The 12,374-nt window shown below is 39.2% G+C and overlaps 1 protein-coding gene across 8 annotated transcripts in view; it reads left to right on the plus strand.

Annotated features, from left to right (window-relative positions):
* Positions 1 to 12,374, plus strand: part of SEMA4D (semaphorin 4D) — a 100,697-nt gene that overhangs the window by 67,018 nt on the left and 21,305 nt on the right. For all 8 annotated transcript variants that reach the window (XM_049796650.1, XM_049796646.1, XM_049796645.1 and 5 more), the window contains exons 5-13: positions 220 to 282; positions 2,750 to 2,848; positions 4,051 to 4,144; positions 5,077 to 5,190; positions 6,133 to 6,284; positions 8,029 to 8,204; positions 8,317 to 8,473; positions 9,270 to 9,492; positions 9,952 to 10,067. In XM_049796650.1, coding sequence (XP_049652607.1) covers positions 220 to 282; positions 2,750 to 2,848; positions 4,051 to 4,144; positions 5,077 to 5,190; positions 6,133 to 6,284; positions 8,029 to 8,204; positions 8,317 to 8,473; positions 9,270 to 9,492; positions 9,952 to 10,067 — 1,194 coding nt within the window. The remainder of the gene's footprint in view (positions 1 to 219; positions 283 to 2,749; positions 2,849 to 4,050; positions 4,145 to 5,076; positions 5,191 to 6,132; positions 6,285 to 8,028; positions 8,205 to 8,316; positions 8,474 to 9,269; positions 9,493 to 9,951; positions 10,068 to 12,374) is intronic.

The raw sequence follows: 12,374 nt of genomic DNA on the forward strand, positions 1-12,374 counted from the left end.
TAATAGCAGTGGTTTAGCCCTGCTTTAAGGCATGTGCATTTGGAAGTGTCACCTCCCCGGGAAAGAATGGCTTTGAACCTTTGGAAGCTGCTAGCAAAATGGCTTGCATTTACTGCAAGTAGTCTTACGATTGCCTTTTTTGTATTTTACTGCAAGATTTCAGACCTTGCATTGAATTAAAGTGCTTTGTGGCTTTTTTTGGCTTGTTTTTTCACTTAGTTACACTGGAAGGTCACAGAAGATAAAAGGACTAAATGTGCAGTCAAGGGCAAATCAGAACAGGTATGTACTTCTGTTGAACTTTGAGAAAGATGTTATATGTTTCACTTCAAGAGGAGTGATGTTAAAAGAAGAAAGGCTCCAACTGTTTGAAATTAAAATTCCAAATAATCACATAAATTCTTTAATTAACTTGAGCCCTAGAAACTGCAGCATGCTTAGTCGTCTTTTTTTTTTTTTAAATTCTTGGTTCATTTCTTGCTGGTGAATATTATTTGAATGTTTGAAAATCTGAACACACCCTGATGTGTGCTTAATGTTACAAGTTCTTCATTAAAATGATAGATCAGTATTACTTTCACTGAGGTAATTGGTAACAACTGTTGTGTTTTGTTATTGCAATAGTTCCTCCCCAGCATTTGATTTTGGAAAATGACTGATAATTTTGTTTGCTTTAGGGCATAGGGTTTATTTACTAGGCCAAGGCTGTTCCACCAGTGTATTTTTCACTAACTACAGACACCCTTATTGTGGTGCTCAGCAGATGTGCCCCTTGCGGCAGCACCTTGCTGGTGTGACTGCTCAGACAGCTCCCTGGCACCTGAGCAGACTGATCTCCTGCCTGCTCGGCAGTGCAGGCAGCTCAGCCCCCCGGGATCCCTCGGTGTTTCTGGGAACCGCAGACTCCTCATGACTGCCAGCATGCAGGCTGGCTTGCTTATTTTGCCTTTCTGTGTAGACTGTTTACTTGAGGTGGTTGTATGTGGACGTACCTTTCCCCTTGTGTAGTGCCACTTCATTTAGTGATACGGTAAAGTGAGGGTTTGCTGGGGAAGACTGATGGTCAGGCTTTCAGCACAGGTTTGAAAGTCAAAGTCTGCAAGCCCTGTGAATACAAAAAGCAGTCCCACTGTATGCCCGTATGGATTTGACGTTGGCATCCCCGAACCACCAGTCTGTTTGATTCACACTATTATAAAACCCCATATGTGGCATTCAGGGCTGATAGACATCCTGGATTCATGGGCCTCCTTGAGGTGGGAGTGGGCTCTCTCTGCCTTGGCTTGATTTACTGCCTTTCCTTCCAGTGACAACCATCAGTATATTATCCTAAGAAGAGGTGTGGTGGGTCTTTAAGGGCTGTTTCCTCCTTGTCTGCTTTGTCAGGATGCACTCAGAGGGTGTTATTTGTTCTCCAGGTTCAGTTGTGGTTACTGGCAATAATATTCACACACAGCCACAATGAATATGAGAGATGTGAATTTCTTGCATGTGCATACAGTTTAGTGGACAGTGTGTCCATCTCCACCAGTCCTCTGCAGAGATTATTGGTGTTAGTTAGAAGGGATGTTAGACCCCATAAATAGGTACTTTGCTAGAGCTCCAAACTTGTCTTCCTTTTTTTTTTCCTGCCCTCAGTTTAGCAAGTCACACTTAGTGCCAGCCATACTTTTTCCTCACTCTACGCATAACCTTTTACTAGCCTTATTTATGTTGTAGCTGTGATGTTTTGCGTAGTGCTTTGCGTAGTGCAACAGTTGCAAAAGGATCAAGGTATTAAGCCACTACTGCTATTTCTTACACTAAAGTGGGCGGTCCTCTCCCCCACCCATCACCACTATGCTGTTTAGTGCCAGCAAAAAGCATTTATGCAGCTGTTCAAGGACCTCATCTGGCAGAAAACTGGTTTTGATCCCACCCCCAGTTTTTTGCCATACTGAACTCACCATGCAGTCGCAGAAATACGTGGTTTGGCTCATAGGAAGGAAGAGTAAGTACAGTGCTTATACTTAAGTGGTTTTTGGAACTACAGTACAGTGGTGGTATCTGGCTTTGTACCAGCAAGAATTAAGGGGTGTTGTTGATACTGGTTTTTTTTGTCTAAGTGGGTGTTTAGAGTTGTTTTTCTTGGTTATTATTCTGAAACATTATGGTATCCTTTATTCAAGGCTTTGCTCAAACTCCTTGTTCTGTTTCAGAATGAAAGGAATTAAGAGGTTTCCTTGGATGAAAAAGAAATTGATATCAAGGACTGAAAAAAAAAAAAGACAGATATAAGTGACAAAGCTGTGCAGCTAATTTAATGGTATTAGAGGTTTCTATCTTAAGAAACTACCTTGCCCATCACTTACTGTTTTTGATCTAGGCTTACAAGGGATGATAAAGTCTGAAACTTACTCCATGTTTAACTAGTTGTTCTGATGGATTGGATATGGCTTTGGAGCTTGTGCTTTCATGAAATAACTTGAGATGCACCCTGCTGAGTGTAGGTACCTGGTTATGCTACCCTGATAGGTATGCTGAGGCAGCTGTGCACTACTGGCTGTAGGAAGCCAGATGCTGCAGGACTAGAGCTCCTGGAGATTGTAGGCAGGTGGTATTCTAGTGGTGACTGTATCACCCAGCCTTACTGGTGTGGCATAAGTAGTGGCAACAGATGACCTGACAGCACAACTTTAATTGTTTATTTATGTTGGAATGTGGAAGCTGTGGTTTATCAGACTGGTCCTTTTCTCATCCTCTATTACAGACAGAGTGTCGTAATTATGTGCGTGTCTTGCAACAGCTGAACGATACTTTCCTCTATGTGTGTGGAACTAATGCGTTTCAGCCAACATGTGATTACCTGGTAAGAATGTACATATGTTTTGACCCAATAACAACTGTAAGCTAAAAGCAGCTCAAGTAAACGATGAGTTAGTGTCCATTCCCAAAGACTGTTGCAATTTCAGTGCAAGTCCTCTATTTATTACGCTGTCCCACAGTAAGGATAGAGTATGGAAATAAACTGTACTGTTCCTTTTTGAAAGCGCGTGCTGAATTACTGATTCATCTTGTTTAACTGTGAATTTACTTTTTCTTAGCTTTCATAATTCTTTGTGTATTAGTGTGTATGTGTGTTAGCATAAAAACGATTTCTAAAACTGAAATTGCACTTTTTGCAACTTCCATCCATTGCCATATCTCCCTGAAATTTCTCAGATTCCTGTCTCTGCTTGTCTCCTGGCTATGCCACAGCTTCATAATGCTGAACACTTCAGAGTGAAGTCTTGGCGCAGAATCAAAACTTGTTGCTGACTCTTGTATCATTCTCCTTATTGTGGCTCTTAACAGTACAGAAATTAAGAAATCTTGTAATTGTTTCTTCTTTTTTGAGTCCTGTGTCTGCAAGTCTGCTTGCCATCATCTCTGGAACATTGACAGAAGTCATTGCCCTTAGCCTCCAGTGTCATTACACAGTATAACTGATCACTTCCCCAGTACTGTGGCTACAGTTCTCCATTATCTTCCTGATCCTCATTCCCTTGGTTTTTAAGGGTTTTATAAAGTAGCAGCCAAAGTACTTTGTTGCTTTTTAAAATTTAGTTGGATTATGCCCCATCTCACGAATTTAACATAATCTCAAAAATTGCTAAATCCAGTTCAGAAAGCTTTCCTAACTTCTAAAACTCTCCATTTTTTGTGCAGGCTAATTCAATAATTGCCAGCTCTTTCCATATATCAGTTAACTTCTCTGCCTTTCCTGCTGTCTGGCTTTTTGGGGTGCTCTTTCTTGAGGTCTGTCTGTATTTAACTTTGTCTTCTGTTCTTTTCTGCTCCCGCCCTCACAAATCATAGGATCACATTTCCTCTCTTGTCTGCTGGATTCTTAAGATTTTCTGAAAATGTATATGCCTTTTATAATCTTACAAAAAATGCTTCTGATGCTGGAAGTTGATGATATAGTACATTATTTATTGTTACTTTTCCAGTTACCTTTGCACGAGTCAAGTGGCTGAAAGAAGAAGTGCTAACAGTTGTTTTTGTGGTTTTCAACTTAATTTTTTTCAGAATTTAATTTCATTTGAACTTGGAGGTAAAAATGAAGATGGTAAGGGCAGATGTCCATTTGATCCTGCACAAAGCTACACATCTGTTATGGTTGGTAAGTTCAGACTTTGCATACCTCATTGTTATGTATAAAAATGTTTGATCTTTTCCACTGTCATTCTCCAGTCTCTCAATATCAAAATAGCAGATTGCATCCATATTTTTACATCTTTACTGTGTATCTAGACAGACATTAAAATACTTATGTTAATATATTTTTTTAAAAGGAGAACTTAAAACTCTAGGTCGTTTCGGAAGTAACTTTTAAAATACTATTACAATACTATATTTGCAGGTGTTTAACATATTTAGTCCAGGTAGTCTAAATGTGCTTTGACTGCCTTTGTAGTATCAGTTACTGTAATTTCAGTAAGTTTAACAAGTAGAATTTTTTAGCAGTCCTGAAGACATATCTGTGAGACAGAATAAGGAAGTAAGATATTTATTGCGAGTATATTACTGCATGGTTAGACGCCACTGAATCTTGATTTGGTGAAACCAGAGTTCATGGCTGTACCCTGGTGTGGCAAATTCATAAAAGAGAAGCTCAAAGTAATACGAAACAGGAAATGAGGAAAAAAAGAACACACTCCTGGCATTGTTGCTTAAATTTGTAAAACTTGAGTTTGAATACTGGTGGCATAGAGAGTAAAATAATTACTTCCAAAATTTCTGTGGCATTTCTTAAGTAAATTTGCATGTTTGTACATAAACTGTAGGTTTACTCCTAAGTACCACAAAACCAATGCTGACTTTTGCCAGTTGCTTGTGTTAGAGTGATAATAAACCCAGCTGTTGAAGTGTTAGCCTTGAGAATGGTCAGCAGAATTGTAAACATAGAATACATGTCTGGGGCAATTTAGAGGAAATCCTTGTTTATCTTTTCTTGTGGGAAGTTTAAGTTTACATAGTCTCCCAAAATACTCATCTACCCTTTTTGGTATCCAGTGCATAAGAAAGTCTAAAATACTTGGTTTTGTGTTAAAGATGAGGAGCTTTATTCTGGGACGTCTTACAATTTCTTGGGAAGTGAACCTATCATTTCACGGCACTCTCATCAGAGCCCTCTGAGAACAGAGTATGCAATACCTTGGCTTAATGGTAAGTGGGCATGAGAACTGGCCCAACCAAATTGTTTTTCCTTCTCCAATGTCACACTTAGAGTTTAAGTGTGTTACCTGGGGTAAGGAGCAATTGTCTAATATCTCAAAAAGAATGGCTTTTGTTATACTGGCACACACTGACATGTGAGTGTGTGCCCTCACGTGTGTCATCAAGAGATTTTATTTTGAAATTTCAGTATTTTTATCAGCATTAACAATGAAAACAGCTTCAAGACATACAAGCTTCAACTTGACATTGAAGTACTACATTTCATTTTGTCTCTACTTGTTCATCCTTGCAATAATGCAGCAAAGTTATGATATAGTAAGGAAGAGAATGTTTTGGTCTGTAACGAGTTTTCAAATTGAGCTGGTCATGGTTCCTGATGGTTTCAGTTCCTGAATTCCAAAATCCACCAAGTTTTGTGAATGCTCAGAGGCTTGTGGCTTTCTGCCAGAAAGGACCAAAATCATGAAGTTAGCAAATTCCAAAAGATGCATTATGTCCAAAAAGTACAGGATACTGAGTTTTGTAATACATGTTGTAATGATACTGTCATTTTTAGTGTTTCAGCTAATAGCTGAAATAGAGGAGAGGCAGGCAAGGGTGGGTACCATTCCAGGCCCATTAGAAAACCACGCTTTAGTGTGGACTGAAAAACATTGAAATAATGGGGTATCAGACCACAGAGATATCTCAGGTATCTTAGTGCTTTCACATAGGGTTTATGGTTTTGATTTTTTCTGTGGTTTGTTTTTTTTTTTTTTTTTTTTTTAATGCTGTTCATATTATGAACAGCAAACTGTAGGCAGGTCAGTGACTGGAGAGCAGGTAAATGGAGTGTGAGGTTTGGGTGAAAGAGGACTCCTAGAGGGTCTTTGAGGAAATCAAGTTAGTAGTCTTACATATGATACACAGTTCTTCTCTTTGTGTCTGTAGAGCCCAATTTTGTTTTTGCTGATGTGATAAGAGCAGATCAAAACAGCACAGATGGAGAAGATGACAAGATATACTTCTTTTTCACTGAAGTGTCTGTGGAGTATGAATTTGTTGGAAAACTGATGATTCCAAGAATAGCTAGAGTGTGCAAGGTGGGCCATAGTTCAATTTACTTTTACTAATTTAACTAGAATTTTGTGTGTGTGTGTGTTAAAAAGCATTTATTATTGTGGACTTATTGCCAGTTAAATGGAAGTGGTCAAACTTAGTGAATCTTAGTGAATCAGTAGTTTCAGTCAATTCTTCAGAACTCAGAAAGCCTAATTGTTGCTTTGGGAACAAATACTTAATTTAGTTTTGCACAACAGTGAAATTTCAGTACATCTGAGGGTTCTGCCCACCCCTTGGGGGGGGGGGGGGAGGGGGGGGGAACAACCATCACAAAACCCAGTAACAGAAAAAGCCTCTCCCCTGGCTTTTCCTTTTATTTTTTTTAAACAACTTTTAAGTTTTTGAGTACAGCTCCCTGGGAAGAACTGCCTTTGGTTGGAGCTGAGTGAGTGGGATGTTTGTCAAGTTACTTTCAAGTAGCTGTATACAAACAAAACTGTAGCTGTGTCCACAGCAGAATAGCTCTTGACTGCAGTGTAGCAGATGGGACTGCCATGAAGCTGTTAGAGCGGCCAGAGCCTCAAGGAAAATGGTCACCAGCAGCCTAATTCTGTCACACTTGCTGTGTTTAAACCTCATAGGCTGGTTCGCATACATACTCGGGAGTATTGGTTAAAAACCTTGCTGATGAAAGAGGCTTTTTCCAGTAGAAACGCTGATTTAACAAAAAATTTTTTGAAGTGGAATGTATCAATTTCCTCAGGATTTTTTTTCCAACAGGAAATTTCTCTAGCCGTTTCATTTTGATGAGGTTGAAATGTTTTATTTTTACTTTACTGTTTTATATTTAAACATGGAAGTCAAAACATCAATAACAAGTTAGTGCCCTTGAGATTTCCATTGAACAAGCAGCTGGAGGCAGGTTTACATGGGGCTTATTATTATGGCCCTCTGCCCACTGACAGCTTGTGCGTGCATTAAAAGGGGAGTATTGCAGATATGAGAGTTTTATTGCTGCTGGCTGTTTGAAATAGGAATCAATGGCAGGTTGCAAATCTATAAGCATTTATACTTAATTGTTTTTATAAATTGTGCAGATTTCATTAATACTTTGCATAACAGCATTGGATAATGAATGGGAAATACTAATAATGTTCAAACATGCCCTGCTTTTTGAAGAGAAGTAACACAGCTACAGCTTGAGTATCAAATATTTTGAAACATTTCTAGTCAATGTATCTTTACTTCTTTAAGCCTTGGTACTGCAAATCCTTAATAAAGGTGGTAACTGTTTGCAGTATTAAGCCATTGCTGCATTTCTTCTATTGAAATTTTTAGTGTCGGGCAACTTTAAATGCACATTGGAACATTAGAATTTAAAATCAGTTTAGATGTCACAGAACAAATTCAGTGTTGCTTATTTCTCTTAAGGGACAGTATAATAGTTCCATTTACGTATTCTAATAAGTGTTCTTTTTCCTAATGGCACACTGCTCAATTTTTCAAGTGTTGCTGAAATATGGTTCTTTTATAAGTATCATATCTCACCTTACCTCTGTTGATGGAAACTGTTCTGCATTTTTTTTTGTTGTTGAGTCAGCTGATTTCCCTGCGGCTTCTTTACTTTTCTGTTTGTGAATGTGTTAACATTTATTGATGTTGCTATAGATTAAATGTTAGAAAATAACAGGGCTCAGTAATTTCATGCTGTATAGCATGGTTCTTAAATGCAAAAATGCTGCTAATTCTCCTCACAAACATGTTTTTATTTTTTAATATCAAAAGAGGGACCAAGGAGGATTAAGGACTTTGCAGAAAAAATGGACTTCCTTTCTCAAGGCCAGATTGATTTGTACCATCCCTGATAAGAATTTAATTTTCAATATCATCAATGATGTTTTTATTCTCAAGTCTCCAACTTTGAAGGAACCAGTGATATATGGAGTCTTCACTCCACAGCTGTAAGTGTTGTAGAGCCTTTTCCTAGAGAAGTACTTTTAATCTCGGTTGGTTACCACAAAAAGTAATAATTACTCCTATGTTTTTTTTTTTTCTTTCATCCTGATCTTTTAGGAATAATGTGGGGCTGTCAGCAGTGTGTGCATACAATCTATCCACTGTAGAAGAGGTTTTCTCAAAAGGAAAATACATGCAGAGTGCTACAGTAGAACAGTCTCATACAAAGTGGGTGCGATACAATGGGGAAATTCCTAATCCTCGACCTGGTGCGGTAAGTTCCTGTAATCATGGAGCTGATGATTAGTCTCTTTTTTAATACTCAGGAGCAAAGAAAATAGAAAATATTAGGTAATATACTAAAGCTTAATTTTAATTCGCCCTGATCTGGATACTTTTTGTTGTAAAGACTTTGTAGAAAAACACTCAAGTGATTTATTCTAAACTGTTTATCTGGGAATCAAAGTAGGGTTTTTAAATTTGTAATTGAGTTATTTGTTGGTTTTGTATTTTCATCATTTTGTCTTAATTGTCTTGTGGTGAAAAAGATAGCAGTATACACTAGGCAACATCAAGTACTTTTTAATTCAGATGAACAGAAGTATAGCAATTGTTGCATTGTCTCCATAGGTTCAGCAAGTTTGTCCAATGCAGTGCCTTGCTCTGCAAACTAAATGTTCTTAGTGCTGGGTGTCGTTCACAGTTTTATTACTTTCTCATGTTCCTTGCGGTCATCTTGTTGCTACTGCTGAATGAGGGGCAGTTAAAAGCAGCTGAGAAGCATGAGACTCCAGAAAGAATGTTTTCCTAAAATGCATTTTGGGCTTAAGCAAAAATGTAGTCTGAAGCTTAGTGATTAGTACATCACAGAAGCCAAAGTGCTGTGAGACCTGAGGACCTTCCTCAGTAGAATGAGTATAACGTAAAAGTGTGCTTACTGGCCAAAATAGTGCAGAGAAGAAAATGCATATACCCGCTGTTAATTGTCTCTATTTTGTCCAAGTAAATGATGTAATTTGATTGTCTCTTTTTTGGTTTGTTTCTTCCTCCTTCCTCACCACCCCCACTAGTGTATAAACAATGAAGCCAGAGCATCAAACTACATGAGCTCTCTGAATTTACCAGACAAAACATTGCAGTTTGTTAAAGATCATCCTCTAATGGATGACTCAGTGACTCCGATGGGAGACAGACCTCGACTAGTAAAACGAGATGTGAAGTATACCCAGATTGTAGTAGACAGAGTCAGAGCACTCAATGGCACCATATATGATGTTATGTTCATCAGTACAGGTGAGTTCTGCAAAACACTTTTTTTGATGATGCATTGATTCTTTAGGCTGAAGTAAGTTCTAAGAGAAACTCTTGAGATTGCCATATTTACAGTGCTTTTACACCATGGTGTTTTCATTAACAATTAAGGGGCCATGGTGAGTAAGTGGAGAATCTTGCGTGCTTTGCCAAAGCATTGCAGGAAAAGAACTGCAGAACTGCAATGAGTGCAGCAAAAGCATGTGTAAGGTAGGATGTAACTGGTCATTCTTTGTCCCTAAATTGCTCACAGCTTCTTACAATGGCAAATTTAATGGTTGGCATTGGCACAGAGTTGTGTGAAGTCTTCAGCTAAACAGCAAGCAGATTACTGAGACAACTTAGAGCAATAGTCCGAGTCTGTGCCCCTTCTCCCCCCCCCCCCCCCCCCCCCCCTTTATTTTAACAATCTTACTTAAATACATTGTTTTGTTGTTTCAGATCGAGGAGCCCTGCACAAAGCTATCAGCTATGAAAATGGAATGCATATTATTGAAGAAACACAGCTTTTTCCAAACTTTGAGGCAATCCAAACTCTCTTGCTTTCATCCAAAAAAGTAAGTGCTATAAGCGTCACACTCATTTTGCTCTTCCACAAAACTTTTTAGTACTACCTTGTAACCTGGTTGTGACAGAAGATGACCATCACTGTACAGAGAGCAAAAAGCTGGATCTGTAACTCCTCACTCTGCAGCAATATCATGTATTGCCTGCTGCATTTCAGTGTGTTTGGTAGATGACAAGCTTCTGAAGGTCTGTAGATAAGGGGAAAGTGGTGGGGTGGGGGCACAGGTGTGCAAGTCTTCACTTGGATTCCATGTGTAGAGACTGAAAGCCGTAACGTTGTTTCAAGGTACCAGTTTTCAGATCAGCAGTAATGTAAAATTCTGACCCCTTGTGGCCATTGCTAATGTGTGAGGAAAAATCCTCGGGGCTCTAGCAGAGGAGTGGTACATCTTTCTGAGGAAATAAACCTGAGAGAACTGTCCTGCCTAGCAGAGAGACTCATAAATGTGTAACTGATTGGTTTCTGGTGTCCCACATCCCACAGGTTCCTGCATACTAAATGTATTGTGAGACCCATCATGTTGGTGTGGCTGGGGGTGTGGATCTCTGGTGAGGTCCTGTCTGCCCAGCAGGGCACCAGCTGCAACTCCAGCTAGGGGACACAAGCCTTGCCATGGGCTCCAAACCCAGTGGTTGTTCTGTGCTATTATCAGTCATTAGGTTTTAATCTTGGAGTGGTTTTGTGACAGTGGGAGGATAATCACTGTGTGTACTTCTTACACAAGTTAGGCTTCTGGCCCTAGTTACCTGCAAATTTGTGAATATCTATGAAATTATTACCTTAAGCAGTGGCTTGTAGCATCAGACCCCTCAACTGGCAAAATTTTTGGGTTTCTTAAGGAAAGAATAATTCTTGTGAAGTGTCCGGTACTAATACTAGCATTTAGTAGCTCCCTCGTGATTGATAAATGCTCTGCAGCTAGGGATTTAGGAATACTGCCAAGATCTCTTAGAAACATCTTTTATTTTTGTGTGATATTTAAAACTTTGCATGCCAACATGATCAGCTCAGTCGAAGAGAACTTTATGCCATAATTCTTTCAAGCTCATCTTGCACACTTATTTGTCATTTCATTCTTGTAATAGAAAGAAGTCTTGAGGACAGAGTATAGTTTTGATAGGCAGATGAATTCAGTGATTAAAGCTTTGGTGCTCATAGATTTCGGTAAATAAGTTTATATTATTTTTGTATGATGCATTGCACTGGCAACTTTATATAGTGTATACATGTGTGTGTATATATATGTGTGTATATATACATCTAAAAAAATAAAAAAATGTTGGTTTCTTCTGCTCTATCTGCAAAGCCTCAAATGTCTTGCTTTGACAGGAGGCTTCAGCATTTGCCCTGTGATAGAAGATAATGATAGATAACTATTCTAATAAATATGCTAATGCCCATTCTTCTAATTGTGGGTGAATTTTGGAATCATTCATACACTGGCTTAATTCTGATTCCCCCATTTTTGGGGAGTGGAAGGGAAGGGATAGGTATTACAGCCTGATACCAAAGACATGTGATCTTGCAGTTTCAGCACACTCTTGGTAGCCAAGGTTAGTGTAGAAATGATGGCACTGAATTCACTCTGAATCCAAGTGACACATTCTCAGTTCTTCAAGAATATCCTGAAAGGGTGCAGTGTGAGACATGGCATAGGGGCTGCACAGGAAATATGCTGTCTTTTCACAGAGAAACTTCTCTCAAAGCTTAGGATTGAAAGAAAACGCTGCTTCCTGCATGGCACTGTGGAGAGTAACATCTTTTATCTTCTGCAAGGGAAAATTTCCATCTTGCTAGAATAGCTTTCGACACATAAAACTAACACCCAAAACCGAAGCAGTGCTGCCCAGTACATTCCATAAAACCAGTGGCCCTTTTCAGCAGCGAGGAGTTAGAGGTTGGGTCAGGTGTCAGAGTCATGAAAGCTGTATAGTTGTGGTACCACCCAAGCAGGGATTACTTCTGCTCCTCAGCATGAAAACACAAGTTTCTACCTCCTTGGACATCACAGTAGCAATCACAGTCAGTAGCTACTAAGTCCTTCATAGAGCTGGTATTGCGATATGTGTAGTGGCATCCCATAGTAATGGATTAACCACAAGAGGGTAATAGTTGTTAAGCCTGATGGTGGGCTTCAGATCTCTCTGGAGTCAGAGTCCTTTCTATACACTTTGTTGCAGTATCCCCCAGGCCCTTCCCATATAATCCACTGTGTTTGGAAGGTGGTGGGCAGAGTCAGATGAGCCCACAGTAGATCCTCATAACTCCTGCTTGACTGAAAAATATGTCAGGATCT

This window comes from Accipiter gentilis, chromosome Z (genome assembly GCF_929443795.1).
Source record: "Accipiter gentilis chromosome Z, bAccGen1.1, whole genome shotgun sequence".
Classification (NCBI taxonomy): Eukaryota; Metazoa; Chordata; class Aves; order Accipitriformes; family Accipitridae; genus Astur; species Astur gentilis.